The sequence below is a fragment of the Thermobia domestica genome, chromosome 2 (genome assembly GCF_964235325.1).
Source record: "Thermobia domestica chromosome 2, izTheDome1.hap1.1, whole genome shotgun sequence".
Classification (NCBI taxonomy): domain Eukaryota; kingdom Metazoa; phylum Arthropoda; class Insecta; order Zygentoma; family Lepismatidae; genus Thermobia; species Thermobia domestica.
Window position 1 is genome coordinate 104,011,330 of NC_137455.1, and position 21,197 is coordinate 104,032,526.

At 36.6% G+C, this 21,197-nt stretch overlaps 1 protein-coding gene across 1 annotated transcript; it reads left to right on the top strand.

Moving 5' to 3' along the window:
- Positions 1-2,071: 2,071 nt before the first annotated feature.
- Ski6 (exosome complex component Ski6) lies at positions 2,072-20,830 on the top strand. The gene is made up of 4 exons (XM_081744468.1): positions 2,072-2,186; positions 7,806-8,045; positions 14,764-14,970; positions 20,382-20,830. The coding sequence occupies exons 2-4, from the start codon at positions 7,875-7,877 to the stop codon at positions 20,769-20,771; spliced, it is 768 nt and encodes a 255-aa protein (XP_081600594.1). The 5' UTR covers positions 2,072-2,186; positions 7,806-7,874; the 3' UTR covers positions 20,772-20,830.
- The last annotated feature ends 367 nt before the right edge of the window (positions 20,831-21,197 follow it).

The window sequence follows — 21,197 nt, forward strand, 5'->3', positions numbered from 1 at the left end:
AGATTCTGTGTTCACTGCTGTCACGGCTTATTACTTGCCTACTTTGGACCAATCATAAAGTCAGAGCATATTTCAAAATTCGGTTGATGTCATGTCTGGGAATTTCACTCTGCAGGGAATACTCAGTACATCCATTAAACGTTAATGAAATATACATTTCTGGATTGAGCTTGTGACTTCTTTTACGCTGATAAGGACCACCATCCATAGTTTCTCGAATTCGAACTAGGGCCTTGGCTTTTTCGCCATTTTCGACAGCCCTAGCTAAAAAGAATGAATTTTTTAAGTCCCACGGTTTTACCGGTTAGGCTAAAGGAGATGGTGATGATGAGAGATGAGTGAAAATGGTGGAATGAAGAAAGTGGGAGGAAACGGGACAACTCCGAGAAAACCCACGAACACGGTATTTGTCCACCCCAAAGTCCACACGGCCCGAGATGGGATTGAACCAGAGACCCCAAGCACCGGAGGTTAACGCCCTACCAATGAGCCACCGCACCCCCGGCACTAGCTCAGAAACTATGCAGTTTTCAACACAGGTCGATATGAAATTTTTCACTTATTTTAATGTAAGAAACTGCCTCTTACAGTTTGTCGGTATAGTTCATTAACACCCTGTATATTACACACACACACACACACACATATATATATATATATATATATATATATATATATATATATATATATATATTATTTGTTGAAGTTTATGGTGCCTCTTCAGCTCCAAGGCTTTATGAACTGTTAATTTTACAGTTTAAGGTGAAATCCGAACCATTGTAATAGCGTTCAATGAAAACTTTTTCACCATGGAGTAAAAGAACTAAGTGTATATATGTTAGAGAATGAAGCTTTTCCTCTTTGTTTCAAATCAAAATAAAGAATAAATACAGTAAAGAATAAATGCCTTTTGTTCAACATCGATTTATAGGGATGTACACGAGACGAGTCGAGACAGGATTTTCCTGACAAAATTCGAGTCGAGACACAGCTCTTCCAATAGAGAAATATACATTTTTGGAGTCGAGACATCACTTTTACAGCACATTTTCGATACGAGAAAGCCACAAATCTTGTCTCGTGCGCATCCCTATCGATTTACCTGAGTTCCTTCCGTTTTTCAGTCATGAAAATATAAATGTAATAGGGGTCCATATCCTGTTCTCTAGTGGGAGTTTCGGTGTTTTAGTTCCCCCCTTAGAAAATATATTAGGAAAAATAAACGTTCACTATATTAAGACGTACACGGAAAGATCACACATGTTCTCAAAAGAAATTAGATTGAGTGTATGAATTTCCTCCCTCCTTGATTAAATTCATCGTACGCACATTGCTCTTTTCTATAGTCTAGTGGCCAGAATGTGCTTTAGATACATGAGATTCCAGGTTCGATTTTAGGTAGAGTCACAGCTTAACGTGGGAACTGAACCACATGAACTATCGCCGGAAATCCAACTCGGGTCTCCCGTGCGAAACCAAAAGCAAGTACAAGACTGCGGAAGGAAACATCACTGGTGTGATATCATCCTCATAAACTCGAATGATCTGAGATTGGCTTAGCACCCTTTGTCACCAGAGCTTGCCACTGAAAATCGTGCAAACATAAATGGAAGATAATCTAAATGAATACTTTTTGCAGGCTGCGTATTAGGAGTAAACATATATTCGCATTGAGAAGAAATTAATGAATGGTTGGTAATTAGTATTGAGGTCTGAGAAATAAACGATGGTCATATCATCGTGTTCCTATTAACTCAGTAAGATGCATTTCTCCAGGAATCAAGAAAAAGTAGTTCGAGTCTCGAATGACCTCTAAAATCTGATACGTTAAAATGTGAGCAGTTGGCAATACTTTTTGAATGATCTTCATCATAGTATGAGAGTCCACAGTTTAAGCAACGTGGAGAACGAACTGTTCATAAGCGTCCAATTCAACACTGTAAAGTTTTGTCGTTATAATCAAAAACATGCGGCTTATTAAATATATTTATCAGTTGGCAGATATACAATTTACATTTGTTATCTTACACTTTATTCGATCTTCCATTCTTTCTATCAAAACATTACTGCACCGACTTTTCCGAGCAGAAGCATGTATCTATACAAATAAGAACATAGGCGGAGGCTGCAACAGTGCATGTTGTAATTCATTATCATTTACAAGTGCAAGTGAAATTTGAGTGAAGGTAAATTAAATGTTTAGATTGCACGGCGTTTCTTTACTTGATACAATTACATAATTCAGTATCTTTATTGCGACCAAGTTTTTTAATTATTATTTAATGTTTCGTATAGTAATTACTTTATGTTGAAAACATTGAGCTGAAGTCCGTAGTCTGTTCGTTATGCACTGAGGTTTAGAATAGTAAGACAAATTTGTATATTCACATTTCTGCTTTAAATGATACTCTAAGACATTTTGCACTTTTATTTTCTTGGCACATGCGTAAATAATTGTATGCAGATTAATAAAATGGATGCAAACTGATGTAGCATGGAAATTATGTGCTATCCCATTACATGTATCGTGCACTCTTTGGTGCCGGTTTACTTTTGGCACACCACATTTTGCAGTACTTACAGATAAGAATCATTTCTGTAGGTAGTGGAACAGTAAGAAGTATCCTTATGCACGGGAGATAAGAAGTAGCTGTTCTTAACTATTACCAAAATTTAATACTTGGCTTGAAAAGGCACATTTATAAAGAACAAATTTCTGCAAGCGTTTGAATTTAAAATGAAGTAATATACCTGAAGTTTATGTGTACAAGTGTAGGGTTATTAGTGTGAAATCCTTACAAGTGCTGTACCACGGATAAAATAAGCCAGTGCATATGAAAGACGACTGTATTAGGAAACTATTTCCCACCGGCTGTATATTTCTCCGCAGTGTACAGAAGTTGTATTTTATGTTTACAAGTGGAGCGCTACTAGTATGAAACCATGGCAAGTGCTATTGAATCGCGTATCATTTACAAAACCCACTTGTTTTCACTACCATTGCTTATGCATATACCCACCTACGTTGACGTGCCTGCTCCATTCGGTCGTACTCTCTCGCTCACGTTCGGGCCCCCCGCTTCTCCCTGCCCATTGGAGAAGTGGACTTCGTGCTTTTTAGTGGCCACCTAGTACTGGTTATGTTGCATTTTCTACACTGCAGTTATTATGTATATTTCCGGACTTCGTATTTACACCCAAATCGTAGAAGAATTTTAATTTCTCAATAATTGCTTATAATGGCCGCCTTGAATTTTAGGAAACAGTAACAAGGAAATTAGTGAAAGAATTCTAATTTTTGATCAATTATTTCGAGTGGGGCGCGAAACGTAAACCTGTACGCAGTTTTTTAAATCAGAAAATGCACTCATAGGCCTTGGAAATGGTTTCTTAAGGGAAGACTTGCATTCATTGGAGGAGACTCATATGCAGGTGTATACCATAAAAACGACTGCGAAAAACACTAACCAGTTAAGGTTCCGCTAATGGCCTCCCTGATCGCACGGGCACGTACCTCTTTTCCGTCCAGGTACACTAGTCGAAATAATTGTTAAAAATTAGAATTCTTTCACTAATTTCCTTCTTACTGTTCCCTAAATGATTTGCACTGGGCGATATGAAAATATCTCACTTGGCATAGATAAAATTCAAGGGGGGCAGCAGAAGTAATTACAATTCTTTTACAATTTCCGTATAAATACGGCGCCCCTACACATAAATACGGATATATACCATACTACCGTGCAAAACACAAATCAATTTGTGCTAGGTGGCTACTAAAAAGCATAAATGGTATGTAATTGAGTGAGGGTGGTGCGAAGCTGGTGGATCCGACAGGAGCAGGCACATTAGCGACGGTGGGTATGTGGGGATAGTGAAAACTAGTTTTTTTTTTGCAATGGCACGTGTTTCATACTAGTAACGTTACTCGTGTAAACGCAAACTACAGCTTCTGTACACTGTGCAGAAATACCCTACCGGTGGAAAATAGTTTCTAGTAGTGATCTTTCATATGCACTCACTTATTTTATCCGTCGTAAAGCATTTGTAATGAGTTTACACTTGAAAACCTACAATGGATCTGTATTATTTTGTATTTAATAGAGTCGCCTGCAGAATTATGTTTCTTATACTTTTCGGTAAGATTTTACTTTGACTCTGACAGAGACTTGAATCGGTTCTTGTAGGTTCAGTTTCTCCCAGGAACTGTTTATGCCTCAGTAACTTGTTGGATCTGTTTGTGCCTTGGGTGCTGTCACGTGGTATATACCTAGTCCACTTTTCATACACAACTCTGTTGATAAAGTGATTTACGTATGTTACGAAACATAGCTGTCCGAGCGTCATTGAGTAAAGCGGGTTAGAAGTTCCGCAGGGCTCGTTTTATTCACCTTTACACCGATGATAATACCACATGACATACGTCACGATCGGTGAAGCAACTTCAATTTGGTATCTAAACTGCTCCGGGAAGCGACTCGGATGAATTGGTTGCAATCATTGTCCGGATCAAAGTATTGAATTTTACCTGTAATATTTCCAAAATGTGGTGTGCCGAAAGTAAACCAACACCCTTTTTTCAAGTTATTTTCCTAATTACTTTAGGTTATAATGATATATCTTCCTGGCAATTACTCCTATTTCATTTCTCTACTTCAGTTCTAATTGTTATTCCCAAGTATTTGTTCATTTTATTCTCTATTTATTCTTCACTAAATGAGTATACATCTATATTGTATTAGTGTGCAAAGGTAGTACCTTTCAACTGTTCAGTGTTGGAAACTATAATATTCAGAAATAACGAAAACCTTGATTCAATGTAATTAAAAAGTTACATTGTTACAGTTGCGTTATCTTGTCACTGAGAGGTAGGATATAATGCCATAAAAACTACTTTGTTAAGAACACAAACCAATCGTGATAGGGTGGCACTAAAAGATACTTAGTTCTCTGCAATAGAATCCCGAAGGGACAATATATGATTGTACGATATTTAATTCCTTAAATTTTGTAATTGGGGGGCATCTGCGAAACTAAACTTGAGTTTTCCACTTTGTCCACACACTGGTGACAGTGCTCAGAATATAAACTCATGACTGTAGTATATAAGGGTCGATTCGAAACTGCGTGTTGGTTTGACATAGAGAGGCTTTGTCGTCTTAACAGCATTAGGGATCCGTGAACAGGCCAGTGTGCTGGGGTCCCTCGAACTGATTTTTACACGTAGTGCATGTAATTCTGCTCGTGGGGTCCCCGAACGAGTGACGATCAGGCCCATGCGTGCATCCTGAACCATCATCATAAACAATTTGTAAAATGTCAAAATTAGAATTATTTTTAAAAGTTAATTGTCCCTACTTTGGTTTTCCTGATACTTAAGAGTGATTTTCTATTATTTTATTTCCACGCAAAATAATGATGATGATGATAAAGGCTGTTACAGATATACTTGAAGTTGTTCTTGTGCTTTCTATTCGTTGCACGAATGGTCAGAATGAAGGTGGTAGGTTAAAATTTTGAATGAAACAGTTAAGCTGAGCACAGAGATGCATAAAGTATACTTTTAATGAAAGAAAATAGAAACGCTTTCAAAACTTTAACTGGAAATCCAATCGAAAAACGACCATTAGATAGACCTAGGCACTCATTTGAGGACAACATTAAGATGAATTTCGTAGAAATAGGAGTACAAAGTAGAAACTGGATATAGTTGGCTAAGGACAGAAGTCAATGGAGAGTTTTTGTGAATGCGACATTGAAGTTTCTGGTTCCGTAGGCCATTGAGTTAGTTCTGATCATCTAGAACAGTCGGTCATTATCGTAAGATAGCATGGAAGACTAATTCTTTGCAGTCTTAGTTTGACGATTTCTGTAGCTTAACCCCACGTGGGTAGTCGCAACTTTCACGTTAAAATTTACTGACATGCGTAAAGTATATGTTGTACATAAAGCCGAGAGATGCAAGATGTACATATCTTGCGCCTCCGTCGGCACCTCAGTGACTCACTCTGTGACAAGTCATCCGATTTCTTTTTAACACTATAACGCCTACGAATGTAAATATAATTGTAGATAAAATCTTATGTTGCACTTTAGTTGTTTTATGCGTTTAACCAATGATTTAGTTGGACCAGAACGACGTTCCGGAAGATATTTGTCATTTTTTTTTTTTCTTTGTGTGTTATGCTCAGATGGCTATTGCGCCAATTGCCAGTTTGTCGGTTTTGCTTAAGTGTTAAATTTACGTACTCAACTTAGGGATAATAGAACAATGGAGAGAAAAAAGTAAAATATAAAATTATTTTGTTCTTTCATCCAGCTCGTAATAGTATAAGTTAATATTTCAGTGTTATTTATTTTTTTATTTGTAAACTATATGATATATAATGAAATACGAGTAAGAAAAGATTTTTTTTTTTTTAAAAAAAATCACATTTTAACATGTAAACATTTTTAAAATGTACTATTAAACAAAAAGTGTATATATATATCTATAGTTCTAATATGTCAGGTAACTCAGATATATATTCTTTAATTGCTCGTTAAGGCGAGGATGAATTATTGATCTGTTACAACAGGAACTAATAAATAGAATCTTAAAATTGTTTTAAAAAAATAGTAAAAAATATGATGAGAACCAAGGAACATTTGACATAAATAAGACCCGGACTCATTGTTAAAAAGAGTTCATCCGAAAGGAATAATTTTCTTCTTTTTTATCGGTTTGACAACTGTTGCATTTGATAAATTCTGCCAGTTACAGTGAAGAATAAAGAACGTTTCCTCATAAAACTTGAGAAACTATATTCAGTTTGCAAACAGTCCGTTCACAACTACCATGTCTAGCGTATTCTTCGAAGTATTTAAAATGTTTCGTTGGAATTTCACTGTGATCAGTATTTCAAAAGGTGTTTTTTTTTTTTTGAGGGGGGGGGGGGGAATGACGAAGTTCCTACTCATTTAGATTATCTCGAAACTTTTGACAAAATCTATCCCTTGGAGGAACACAGCGGTTCAGTGGCAGAGCGCACACCTATGGTGCTAGTAGTCCTTGGTTTTGTCCCAGACCATGCAAGTTTGTGGTGAACAATTTCGTGTCTAGGTTTTCTCGGAGTTCTCCCCTTTTCTCCCATGGGGCCCACGGTGGCTCAGTGGTAGAACTTTCACTTCTGGTGCGTGGGGTCCATGGTTCAATCCAGCTCACGCCAAGCGGACTTTCTGGTGGACAAACACTGATTCCTTCAGGATTCTCCCACTTTTTTCATTCCGCCATTTCATTCATTTCTCATCATCACTATTTCCCTTAGCCTCGATGCATAACGTGGGACATTAAACTAAATATTTCATTCCCGTTTTCTCACACATTTTCATTCCACCCATTCTTTTATTGTCATTCACTTGTATTATTCCTACATTTTCTTTACCCTGCAGGGTATAATTGTGGGACATAAACCTGAAAATGGTTTGATCTGATTATTTTTTTTTTAGTTTAACGTCTCTTTTTGCAGCGAGAAAATATGAGACGTGGATCTACTGATTAACGTGGAATCCGAACCGCATGAGCTCCGCCGGGTAAACCTGGAAAAGAAAGAAAGGAAAGAATGAATGAAAATTAAAAACCTCGCCCTAACAAAAATTCGTAAAATGAACTGAAAGCGAAATTAAATTTAAAATTCTTAACATCTTGAAGTAAGTTTCCAATATCTCATTAATTTACTTATATTTACAGTTTTAAACTTTGAAATAAGTGTGCAATGTTAAAACTATATTGACTTTTTTTTTTTTTTTTCAAATTTCTATTTTAGGAAATATATACAATCTACATGTTAACTGAAGTTTAGAGTGGATATAATTTCACGTTTCCAAAAGTGATTATGGCTAACAGAGAACTTCTGACGGACCAAGGCTTAAGGGTAGATGGAAGACGCCCGCGTGAATTACGGAAAATTCAATGCAAACTGGGTGTATTTAGTCAGCCTGATGGAAGTGCTTATCTTGAACAAGGAAATACGAAGGTTTTGGCAGCTGTATATGGGCCTCATGAGGTAATTTATTTGTTATTTTTTATTTTACAACTACGAAGTGTTTCATATGTATTCAAGTAAAATCTTTAGTAGTACATGGCATCTTCTAAAAACATACTATTGTTTTGAGAATATGTTCCAGTGTAAGAAAAGGAAAGAAAGAAAAAAAAATTCTGGAGTGACAGTGTAGTGCTGCTATTGTAATATCTGCTAATATAATTTACTCTTCATTAGTACGGTATGTAACTGGTGATATAAATCGAAATCGTCAGTGTGATTAGTGTTCCAGGGTTGAAAAAAATCACGATTTTTAAAATTTAAATAATCTACCTTTCGGATTTAAATTACTTGTACTTCACTTTAAAAGAAAAATCTTCTCCAACTGATAAACTAAAGCAAACGCCAAAAATATAGGCGGGTTGCGCGCGCACCTTACAGCTCGCTGTTGTCAATTCTCCCTTGTCATGTGCCACCTCTTTCCCCTCAACACACGCGCGAAACATGAAACCTTCACAGTGACTGAGCAAGACAAATGTAAATGTGGCAAGTGCGTAGGTTGCTAGTTGGCTGTTGCTCTCTCCACCCACTTTTTGTTGCGCGCGCAACCCGCCTATATTTTTGGCGTTTGCTTTACAGAGGTTTCATGTTTCGTTTATGTAATGTATTATAAAAAGAAATCGGGAGTTTTCTAATATTTATGTTATGTTTTGCACAAGGTGTTTCGCATACGTCACAGTTAACGTAGTAGCATGTTTTCCCAATCGGCCACAGTAACCCTTGGAATCCACTATAATTGGACGAAAGAAAGTTAATTATAATAATCTTAGTACGTATTTATTTTTAAGAATCTTAATCAGCAAAGATCCAAGTAAAATATGCACATTAGGGTGGTTCGAAAAAAATCATTTTTCTGTTTTCGGAATGCTATAGTGCGAAAAAGTTACCATTGGTATAGACAAGAAAAAACCCAAAAAGAAAAAAAATTATTCATATATCTTCCGGTCCCGCATCGCCGTTAAAATTTGGAAAATCCGGTAAAAACAATAAATGTTCAATATTTTTTAAAACGACTAAAGTATATACGACGAGGACCTTAAATAACCTAAAGGTTTCTTCAAGTATGTAAAAACAACGTTAAAATAAATAAAGTATATCTATATGACATCTTCTGGGCGCGCATCGCTGTCAAAAATTTGCAAAATTTGCCAATTTAGCAAGATTTGATTCTAACATGTTTTTTTTTTTTTTTTTTTTTTTTTTTAATTTTCTTAAAACAAGTAAGATAAGGATGCTACTCACGACGAGGGGGTGGCTGCACTTAAAGAGTTTCACTACCCAACCTCTTGATTACGGTGTATTATTTACTATTGTATTAACAGGTTTATAATTTTACATAATTCGTCCCCTACAAATTTGCATTTTCCCCTTTATTTTTGTCCATTGCTAAAGATTTTATACTCTGATTTATGCGTGGGCAGCGGGGGCTCAGTCATAAAGCGGTCACTTCTGATGCATGAGGTCCTTGGTTTGATCCCAGCTCACACCAATTGAACTTTGTAGTGGACAAACACTGTGTGCGTGGGTTTTCTCGGGATTTCCGTTTCCTCCCACTTTCTTCATTCCACCATTTTATTCATTTCTTATCATTGCTGTTTACTTTAACCTAGTCGTCATACTCGTGGTACGTAAAACTTAAAGATTTCATTTTTTTTTTCTGATTTATGCGAAAATGTAGACAGGATGATCTTGATAATAGTGTAGCTCTGATGAAGCCGTCTCTAGCACTGTGTCCCCACACTTTACCAGTTATTGAATTTTGAACCTATCAATTGTGTGATCCCTGAAGTAGACAGACAGATACTCAGCAAAGACATATCAAAAGTCATCCAGTTAGGGCACTGTTCTGAAGACTTTTCAGTTCGCGACTCTTGCCCTTTGTCACATTCAAGATGACTCACTACAGCTAATAGAGTTCTGCAGCTATACGTTAGTGTGGAAAGTCCTTCAGATAATGAGGCAAATTGTCACCATTATCTTAAAGTTATATATGCTTATGTGGTTTGCCGTTAAGTTGAGCAACAATTTGACCGTAAGTAAACATGTTTACGAGACCATTCAGAAAACGTGGTATTTTGCCAGAAGAGCTGAAATAAGTTGTGGACTCCGTTATAGAATGGAATACTTACTTTGCTCATCCCGAAAATTTGCTTTTGGCGATGGTCGTTGCTGACAGAAACCACATTCGAGAGCTTAAGTACAGACGACTTTGAAAGGCAAGGAAGGCAGCTTTTGAAAGTGATCCTATTAGACATTTTTGCCACCAACAAGGACTTTGTAGTTAAAGATTGCATCTATATAATACAATGAGATACTTGTAATCTTACTTCTCCTCCTTTGTTAAGACCATTGACTAATGACGAAATAAGATAAGCTAGTTATGAATTTCAAGAAGTTTTCATGTCATACTCATGCTGTCGGAAGATGCGTTAAGCTTGTGACGGAAGCTTCCGGTATAGTGTGTGGACACAGTGCTTGAGACAACTTCATCAGAGCTACACTATTGTCAAGATCATCCATGCCTACAGTTTCGTATAAATCAGAAAAAATGAAAAATGGAATCTTTTAAGTTTAACATCCCACGCTTATGGCGGCTAGACTAAAGGAGACAGTGATAATGAGAAATGAATGAAATGGTGGAATGAAGAAAGTGGGAGGAAATGGCACAATCCCGAGAAAACTTACACACACGGTGTTTGTCCACCACAAAGCTCACTTGGCGCGAGCGGGAATCGAACCAAGAACCCCATGTACAAGAGATTAGCGCTCTACCACTGTGATACCACTGCCCCCGCATAAATCAGAGTTTAAAGTCATTAGTAATGGACGAAAATAAAGGGGAAAGTGGAAATTTATAGGGGATGAATTATGCAAAGTTATAAACTTATTAATACAATAGTAAATAATACATCGTAATCAAGAGGTTGGGTAGTGGAACTCCAAGTGCAGCCAACCCCTCGTGGTGAGTAGCGTCCTTATCTTACTTGTTAAAAAAAATAAACTCTCAAATTTTGCTAAATTGGCAAATTTTGCAAATTTTTGACAGCGATGCGCGACCAGAAGATACTATATAAATATAGTTTATTTATTTTAAAGTTGTTTTTACATACTTGAAGAAACCTTTAGGCTATATAGGGTCATCGTCCTATATTCTTTAGTCCTTTTAGAAAAGTATTGAAAATTTATTGTTTTTTTACCGGATTTTTCAAATTTCAACGGCGCTGCGGGACCGGAAGATATATGAATAAAAAATTTTCTTTTTGGGTTTTTTCTTGTCTATACCAATGGCAACTTTTGCACACTATAGCGTTCCAGGTCAACCCACGTTCTGTTTAATAATTCATTTTATGTGGTTCAACTGTGTCCTCACTTTCGCCGTTTTATAAATACAAAATAAGAAATTCAAATGTACAGAAATGTTTCACCTTAGAGGTGAATATTTAAAAAACTATGCTACACGACTCAGTTTCTTTTCAATAAGGATTTCCATCCAAGGATTTCGAGTTCCATTTGCCTAACTTGAAGAGCTTGGGAAACACATATTTTTGTCAAATTTTGAACCCCTTCCCTCTTAGAAGGTACAATTAGGTGAAAGGAATAAGATAAAACGAATCCGGTTCGAGTCAAGTGTGTGACTTTGCCCAAAACTCATTCCAAACAGTTGACCTCTTTTTCCGTGATGGTAAAACAGATAAAGTTGATGTTAGTGTATATATTGAAAATAACATTCAACCGCCCCCTCTCTCGCCTTCCTTAGAAGCAGAATTTTCAAAAGCGTTGTAGCATGTGGCACTTACTTATAATAAGGAAATTATATACGAAGTTCCATCTTCCGAACATAAGAGCCTCAGAGATTCTCGGTTTTTGAAACACTCCTCTTCCACACCCTTTAGAAGAAGCATTTTAATCAAAGCGAGATAATGGTAATTGACTCGATCGAAATTCTATGTTTTTCAAAAGTTCATTTCAAACGATTGAACCGTTTTAACATTACGAATGGGGCAGGCAACGTCGATTTGAATATGGAGGAAAAAAAAAATAGAAATTTTCCCCTTCCTCCCTTCGAGGCGGAATTTTTGAGAACTGTGTACGTGTCCACATTTTTTAAATGAGGAATTTATCTAGTAAGTTTCATTTTCCTAACTTCAGAGACTCCTGAGACACACTATTTTTGACATAAACTTTGATCACTGGGATTTTATTATATAATTTTGATGTATTAAGATGGGTTAGGATTCGTGTTTTAATCAAAATGATATGATAAAATCCAGTTTGAGGTAGCTACGAACTATGTTCAAAAATATTTTTAAACGTTCGAGTCTGTTATATATATGTAAATGTTTTAGATACGGTAAAAAGACTGTGATATTTATTACCACGATATGTACAAATCTGAACTAAAAACTGAATGTTAAATGAATTCAAGCTTTCTCCTGAAGTCTCCTGTACAATGTGAAATTACTAAATTAGTACATTGTCACAATCCTTGACTCATTAACTGTGATCTAAAACAGTGGTATATTTTGTCTAAGTTTGCATTATTAGAATCCTACCATCATATGGAGTAAGATGCGAGTTTGACTTATATTTCATTATTGTTCCAGAATGGTCGGAAATATCGAAGTTTATTTCTGTTGTAACGCAGCGGCGCAAATCTGTCTTCAACATTGGGGGGGGGGGGGGGAGACAATTAAGACGTTTCTTCTTTCTTTTTTTCCTCTTTTGTTAAGCGATGCTCAAAATATTTGTGAAGTTGAAAAACAATCCTGTGGCGGATCAGAGAGCAGAGTTGTCGGGCAGATTTGAGGCTTATTCTGATGGGAGGGACATCAATTTCATCTCACTTTCCTTTGTGGAAATAGGACACAAGTCATTACATTTCTCTCCCTCTCTCTCTCTCAAAAAAAAAAAAAAAAAAAAAAAGGATTGTTGGGGGGGACAGTCCCCCAGTGGTTGTAATCAAAATATATTTGATTTAAATAATAGATTAAGGTTAGTTTAAAGGGACAAGTTTTGCCGATAGATGTCAGTACAGACTTCGTATCTCTCTCATGTATTTTTTACTTTTCACGAAAATTCACGATTTCTCTTACAAATTTCAAACTACAGACTTCAAATTGTTAAAGAAGGAACTTCATAACCTATCGAAGGCAACGATCCGTGCTGATTTTTTATTTGATCATTTCTTCACTGTTGAAATCGCTTAATTGTTGAAGTTGGATATGAATGTGGAAAATGGAACAGAGGTTATTTTTCCCTTTCTATCAGAAAAGCTCCAGAGGAAAGCAGGAGCCTTCCTACATGTGTCCAATTTAGCATTTCTTGGAAGTCATCGAGAGAGTTGTCAGCGCACATCAGAAACTGTTTGATGAAAATTCCAACTACTTCGTGGTATTACAGTTAAGTCCTAATTAGTAAAGAAAATACTAAACTAAACAATAGCTCTAGAAATCCAGTGTTCCAGTTTGGGATCATAGCACTAAAATTTCGTAGCATGTGGCTTCAGTTTAATACGTAATGAAATTAGAAACTCCTAACCCTTCATATTCCTTCTCGTCAGTTTGATTCTTTTCTTTTTATGCAAATTGCTCAACTATATAGACAATAAATCACTAACCACAAGTACACTGCATTGCTTTTAATTATAATTTCGTTGTAAACCATAGTTGTTATCACTGTTGTTGTGTATCTTTTGTCAGTTAATGTTTACAACTGATTTGGGTTTTTGTACTTGTTTGTCTTTTCTTTTCTTTCTTTTTCTTTTTTTTAAACTATGTGAGATTCAGTGAGTGAAAAAATTTGGGTGGGTCTGAATTGAACCTTTAATTTTATGAGTGTACAGTTTGTCCGTAGATCAGCCATACAGCTTTAGTCTTCCTACTGCTGTACTTTAAACAACTAATTTTTTTCATAATCATATATTTTTACTCCATAGGTGCGAATTCTAGAGAATGTGACATAAAACGAAAAAATGATTGTTTTCTCCATTTCCCATATAATAATTCTTTTGAAGGAGGAGGGGATTATCAATTTATTAGGTGTTCATATTTAACTTTTTAAGAATGTTGAGTGAAGGTCACCGATAGTTTGACTCATCATACTTTATGTGAGGGCACGTAGCAGGTAAGACACAATGTACTATTAGGTTATGTAAGTATAAATGAATTCGATATTGGTAAAATCAAGATTTATACTTAGTTCTAGATGTAACTAAACTGGGCAGATAAGGGCGATACTTATACGGTCTTCGAAAGCACAATTACCAAAGGTACTAACATTCACTTATACTACTATTCTTGATAGAGTTTTGTCGTATCATTATTCACTTCATTCTTCTCTACTTCTGTATACAGTTCTTTAAACCTCTTGAAATCAGTTTCTGCTAGTTATTTCTATAAACTACGTATATTTTGTGCTATGGCCTCAAGTCATCATTACTTAACGAATTCTTTTTTAACTAATTACCTAATAGCATTAAACAGCGACAATTTCTCAACTATCTTCATATAGATACCGTCCCGTAGCCTTTGTGCTAAAAGGAGACACTAATTCCAATCAATTAATTAAATGTAATTGACTATAAGTAATGAATAGGTTTAATTAAAAGTATAACATTTACCTTAATACGTTTATAGATTTTGTGTTTGGTTGTTGTCGCTTAATTTACGAATTATCTTTTTAGATTCGAGGTTCAAAGTCGAAAGCTTTGCACGATAGAGCACTTGTAAACTGTCAGTACAGTATGGCAACATTTAGTACTGGAGAAAGAAAACGCCGCCCTCGTGGAGATCGAAAATCTCAAGAAACTTCCATGCATTTGAAACAAACATTCCAAGCTGCTATAAAAACAGAGTTGTACCCACGCTCACAGATTGACATTTTTGTAGAGGTAAGTATTTTCTTAATACAAAATTCGTTCCTTTGTGTGTTCCAAGAATTGCTCTAGCTTGTTTAACTACCTACTGACGTGATAGCTCTTTGTGGATATGAACCACTCCGACGCCATCTGTTAGCAACCCAACACGTGGTCAGTGAATTGCGTCACTCTATTTCCAACAGGCGTATTAGGAGCTTCCTGGTTCTAGTGTCCGTTCATTCACGTGACTCTCCAGTTCACCTCATGGCACTGGATAGACGCCGACAATTGGAATTTACCGGCCGGGAATCGAACCAGGGAACACGCGGACGTGAATCAAACTTTCTAGCTACTAGATTACGGAGACCCGCTAGTTTGTTTATTGCCGATAATTACAAAAAATGTGCAATCTCATTGCTTCATTGAGCTAAAGGTAAAGGTTCTTAGAGTACTTGTACTTCTGCATCTTCTATGAAGATATCACTAATTCTCTTGTAATAGTGGAAAAAGTACATGAAAGATGAAAAATCATTATACTTTCGTGTGTGTGATCACATCATGTTATTCATCGTTATAAACTATATGCACTTTGTCTACAAGTTTGCACGTCAAACCTCCATATGTTTTGTACTAATTCTGTTTGTATTTGTAATCTTTAGAAGTGAAAGGCACTTGTAATGAATTAATAGCAGTTTTTACCCTGATAATTTGTAGAGTTAATGAATTAATAACAGTTTTTACCCTGAGAATTTTAAGATTCTTTATTTATACTAAAATATTTAAACTTGTTTTACAAGTTCTCGTAGTGTACGAAATTCGTATTAATTCATTGATTTTTTTTTTTTCACTAAGGATTTTATTAGTATAAATGTAATTAGTACAGCGCACAACGGAACTTCGCGATACTAACCTTGTCGACAAGGTATATACAATTTATAGTGGTTAATAACATGATATGATCACGTATAAAATAATAATGATATTTTGTCTTCACACTTTTTTATATTACTACAATCGTAAAATGCTTTTTCTTTAGGTTTCCTGAAAAAAGAAGGTTACATAGTTTCCGAAATTATCAGCAGTAAACAAGCTACCACAATTCTTGAAAGTTGAAAAGGCAAAGATTTTATATGTTTTCTGTACGTTCTGTATTTAAATAGTAACTTACTACAAGAAGTTTTTCCATTTTCAAAGGAGTAGATTACAGAATATTTAAAGTGCTTCTTCCGAAGAAGCCTAATTTGCCACTAGTTCGAAGATTAAATCAGAAGGGTGCATTTTTTTCAATGTTAGAATTGCACTTACAGCTATCTTGAATAAGAAGCAACAAGTAGCCATTTTTCATTATTTTGTATGGATTTGAGTCATATTTTGTGAATTATGTACAAGTATGGTATCATACTTGTAATTAATTTAGACATATATGTGTGTATGAACGTTATTTAGTTAGGTGAACGTATGTATTTCGATTGCAGAGCTTCTAGAACCGAGAAACTCAAGAAAAGTAATACATAGTTTTAGTAAAAAGTGCTGCCAGTTATTATTTTCTTTAAATAATGGAAAATCCAAGGAAATAGACAATGCCAAACAATAATAACCTAATTTTAAAAAAATCTGATACGTGCTTCGTTGTGAAAATGAGATGAAATGAAATCTTTGAGTTTTACGTCCCACGGTTATGCCGGTTAGGCTAAAGGAGACGGTGATTATGTGAAATGAATGAAATGGTGGAATGAAGAAAGTGGGAGGAAACGGGAGAACCCCGAGAAAACCCACACAGACGGTGTTTGTCCACCACAAAGTTCACTTGGGAGCAGGGTTTGAACCCGGAACCCCAAGCACTAGAGGTGAACGCTCTACCACTGAGCCACCGCGGCCCTGCTTCGTTGTAATGTGCGAAGATTTATTTATTTATTTAACAAAGGTTCATATACAGCCTGCATGAAATTATTAACCATAACATCAATTATAACAGTGAAAGCTCCCTCGTGAGTGCACGGTTAATCATGGATACAAAAAACGATGATACAGCTACGAGGGTAAGTCAACAAGTATCTGCAATCAATTTTTGTTATTTATTACCACAATAGTACTTTGTTTTTATTCATATCGTTTTTCAACATAGTCATCCTGCTATTCAGTGCACCTGGTCCACTGTTGCACAAGCTTTGCGATACTTTCTGCAAAAAAGGTTTGTGGTTAATCAGCAAGCCACGAATGCACCGCTTCCTTCATCTGTTAATCTGAGCTAAATCGACGCTCTCTGAGAGCACCTGTAAGTGGACCAAACAGATCGTAATCCGACGGGACAGATCGGGACTGTATGCAGGCTGCTCCAACACCTCGAAACGCGTCGTCTGAAGAGTTTGAGTGTTGTGAGCAGGAGTATGTGGACGCGCATTTTCATGCGAACACAGAAACGCCTTCCGATAGTCCACCCTTACGTTTATTACGAATTACAGGCTTCAGTTTCCTTACCAGCATATCTATACCTTTTATTGTTGTTGACCCCTTTTCCAGTAATGTTCCAGGATTGGCTCTTGTGAGTCCGAAAACACCGTGAGTACCACTTCCCCTGCAGAAGGTTGACTCTTGAATTTCTTCTTGACGGGAGATCCGGGATGCGTTGCTACTTCGTCAGAAGTCATTCGTTTGTAATTCAGAATCAAGGCACGGACTTGTTCAATAATGACATCAGTTGTTGCTGTAGCTGGATGCCCTGCTCTTTTTCGTATCCTTCACGCTCGTTCGACCACTTTTGAACTGTTCAACCCACTGAAAAAACACTTCGCTGTGACAACACCTTGTCACCGTATTGTGTTGAAAGTCTTTTATGAATTTCCACACCGAGTATACCTTCAGACCACAGAAAACGGATGACAGAACTCTTGTTTTACTTTGATGCACACAGAGAGTGGCGACGCCGTCTTTACTTCGCAACAACGCAAGCTTACTAATGTGATAACGCTACAACCTACCACAGGCGAAACCAGCAGTGACACTTAGCGTCTGGTGAGCATACAATGTCGTAGAGCCAACTTAAAAGGAAATAAAAAAATATTGCAGTTACTTATTAACTTATCTTCGTAATTACTCATTTTCGGCGCGGGAGACCTCGAATGCGATTTTCGGAGGGAGCTCAATTGGTTCGGATCACATTCCTTATACACATGTTTACTACGATTACGAACTCCAGCAGTGGTTCGAACCCCGTTTTAAACAGTACTTCCCTGTCTCATATAGTCTTGCTGCTGAAAAGGGACGTTAAAGTCCAATTAAGCAACTAGTCAACCAATATGAGAAAAATTAAATTCTTGATTTTGATAGATTTACATGATTCAAGACCTACACAAGCCAAAAAAGTAAAGTTGTAAGTACGCATCCCTTCATAGTTGCAAAGGTTACTACTCAGTATATCGAAATGAAACTTAAATGTTAAGATTCAGGTGACTTCGATGATTTCTCAGGTGGTGAGTTATATTTTTTCCGTATATCCTAAAATAGGGACAGGTTAATGAATAAAGCAAATCGAAAATTGGAGGTTTTTCGAAACCGGCTAGTCCGAATGAGGGTAAGTAGATAGTGTTGGCTCTTCGCAGTTGCGAGATCTCGACTCAAATCCCGCGTATGACCAACTTGGTTGGGTAATTCTAAGTTTCTTCTCTCTCACAGCAGTGAATAATGGGACGAATAAACTTATAACTTAAAATATATCTTTTGGAAGATACTCATCAGTTAATATATTTTGTTTCCTTTTTTCATCAGGCCCGTGGAAAAAGGTGTTATCTTGTCTTTTATATTTTTATTGGTTAGTTATATGCAAAACACTAGATAGATCAAGTATAATTTAAGCTGTAAATTACATTAAATGTTCTGCGTGGTTAATTAAAGTATTATGCGATATATTTTTCTTTTTTACTTTCAAATATGCACCGGCCGAATTACGATTACAGTCCGAATTCAACCATGGTGGGCATAGGTGCTCGGTCAGTAGTGAGAGTTCGAGTGTAATAGTTAAACGCCGATATCTATCAGTGTTCGACGAAAAGTCAATCATGTTGTCCGGAAGGATTAGTGTCTCAATCGCAGGAAAGGCTGTGCTGGTGAAGTATTCGAGAGCTGCATAGTGAAAATATATTAGAACTGGTGTCAACAGGTCCAGATGACGAACTGTCGATAAAAGTGCAGAGGACTGCGCAAGATTGATTGTCAAGCTGAGAGTCCTGTTCAGCAACTGGTAGGGGCTCACGGGCTCAACAAAATGGAGCAGGTAAACTATCTAGCGTCATCCACTTGGACATATGGGCTGTCCAGCAGACGCCTCCTGTGCCCACCCGGTTTCAGCAATGCAAAGAACTTGACTGGTATCATGAACATTCGAATTGAACAATAGAAAACTGCAACAAGACATGCTGGTCTGGTGAGCCATGATATTTACTCCATTCTGTGCATGGGCGTGTGCGTGTTTCGCGGAAATCCAATGAAGCGCTGGAGTCTTCATGCAATAGTGTAAGCCGGTGGCGACAGGGGTATGGTGTGGGGCATATGATTACATGATGACAACTCCGTCCTCTGTGATAGTTGTAGACGAACGCATGATCTGTTTTTGGTATCGTGATTTTTGGCAGATTGGATGATAATTCCATTATGTTGCACTTTTCCCTCATTCCTATATTATCTTTATAAAGACGATAACGTGCCCACTACTGATCTTCACGCACATCCTGTGCAGGAATGATTCGAGGAACACTTTCAGCGTCTTCCATGACTTCAAACATCTCGGGAAGGGGAGGAGGGGGGGGCTACCGGCATGCCATTACATTCTTTTCACGTCGGGTCGCTGCTCTTCTCTATGGTAAGGCTCAAGTTAGTTCAATATTATCTTCTTCTAATGAAGTCTGAGTAATATAACATTTTAATATAGAACACTACTTCCTAGATTCTACTTGCTCAGATAACATATAATACTAGTACGTTCCTCATTATCTCTTGATCTCATATTAATACATGTAGATACTGGATACTGGTATATACATATATAATCGTAGAAGGTGAACTGCCGTAAACCGTAATATAAGAAACATCAGAGTATTGCTTATTCTCTTTTATTTTGTCACAAACACCTTACTGCATCTAAATAATTAGGACTCTCACATAGTCTAACAGTTGTATTTATATTATAGCCTGAACACTCCTGACAATGGATAATTAAAACTCAAAATTCAGTCGTACATTTGGGAGTATTTTCCGCCCATTTGACATCCATCCATCCCACTTAAGTATAAGTCTTAATTCAAATCTAATCCCAACATATACAAGGCGTAAAGAAGCCTTCACGTTTTTAACAGGTGGTAATAATTTACAGTTCGGTCGGTATATGTATAATTATCTTAGAATGTATGTTATTGAATGTGAATCATTAATTATTTTATTATTATTACTAGGTTTTGCAAGCTGATGGTTCAAACTATTGTGCTTGTGTAAATGCTGCCACCTTAGCTCTCATCGATGCTGGGATTCCAATGCATGACTATGTGTGTGCTTGCAGTGCCAGTTTAGTGAATGAGACTCCGTTAGTGGACATCAACAATTTGGAAGAAAGTCTTGGGGGACCTAATTTAACAATGGCTGCTCTTCCAAAATCTGAACAAATTGTTCTTTTAGAAATGAGTCAGCGCTTTCATCTTGATTTCTTCAAGAAGGTCATTGATCAGGCTCTAGAAGGTTGTCGAAATATATACGAAATTTTGGACATAGCTGTGAGGAAGCACATGGCTGAAGTTGGTGCAACATTAGAGTGGACCTTGGACGGTCGTCCCGGTGGTATTCGGTAATCTTGAAAGAAGAGTTCCCTTAATTTGTTAATTGAAATAAACAAATAAAAATAAATAAAACTCAATGTTTTTTTTATTAGTTCTAAGATATTTATATTATTGCTAAGTTTATCGTTGACTTATAAAACTACTTATATTAAGATGCTAAAGAAATAATACGTCTGTTTCAAAGTGTCATAATTAGATATTTCGTTTATACTTTGTATTCAAGTACTAGTGCTAACAGGGCTCAAGGAATTTTGTGCTTACCTATGCGCCAATCGACTGGGATTTTTGGAGGCTTGCGTATTAAAGCAGAAAATTCGATTGTGGAGTAATCTATAGATGTATCTTAGATTTCATTACTTTCATTATCTCAACTTACGCTTTTTGGTGATCCGCCAAATCTGCTTTTACCTTGAGATCCGCTTTCTCAACTCGTTACCT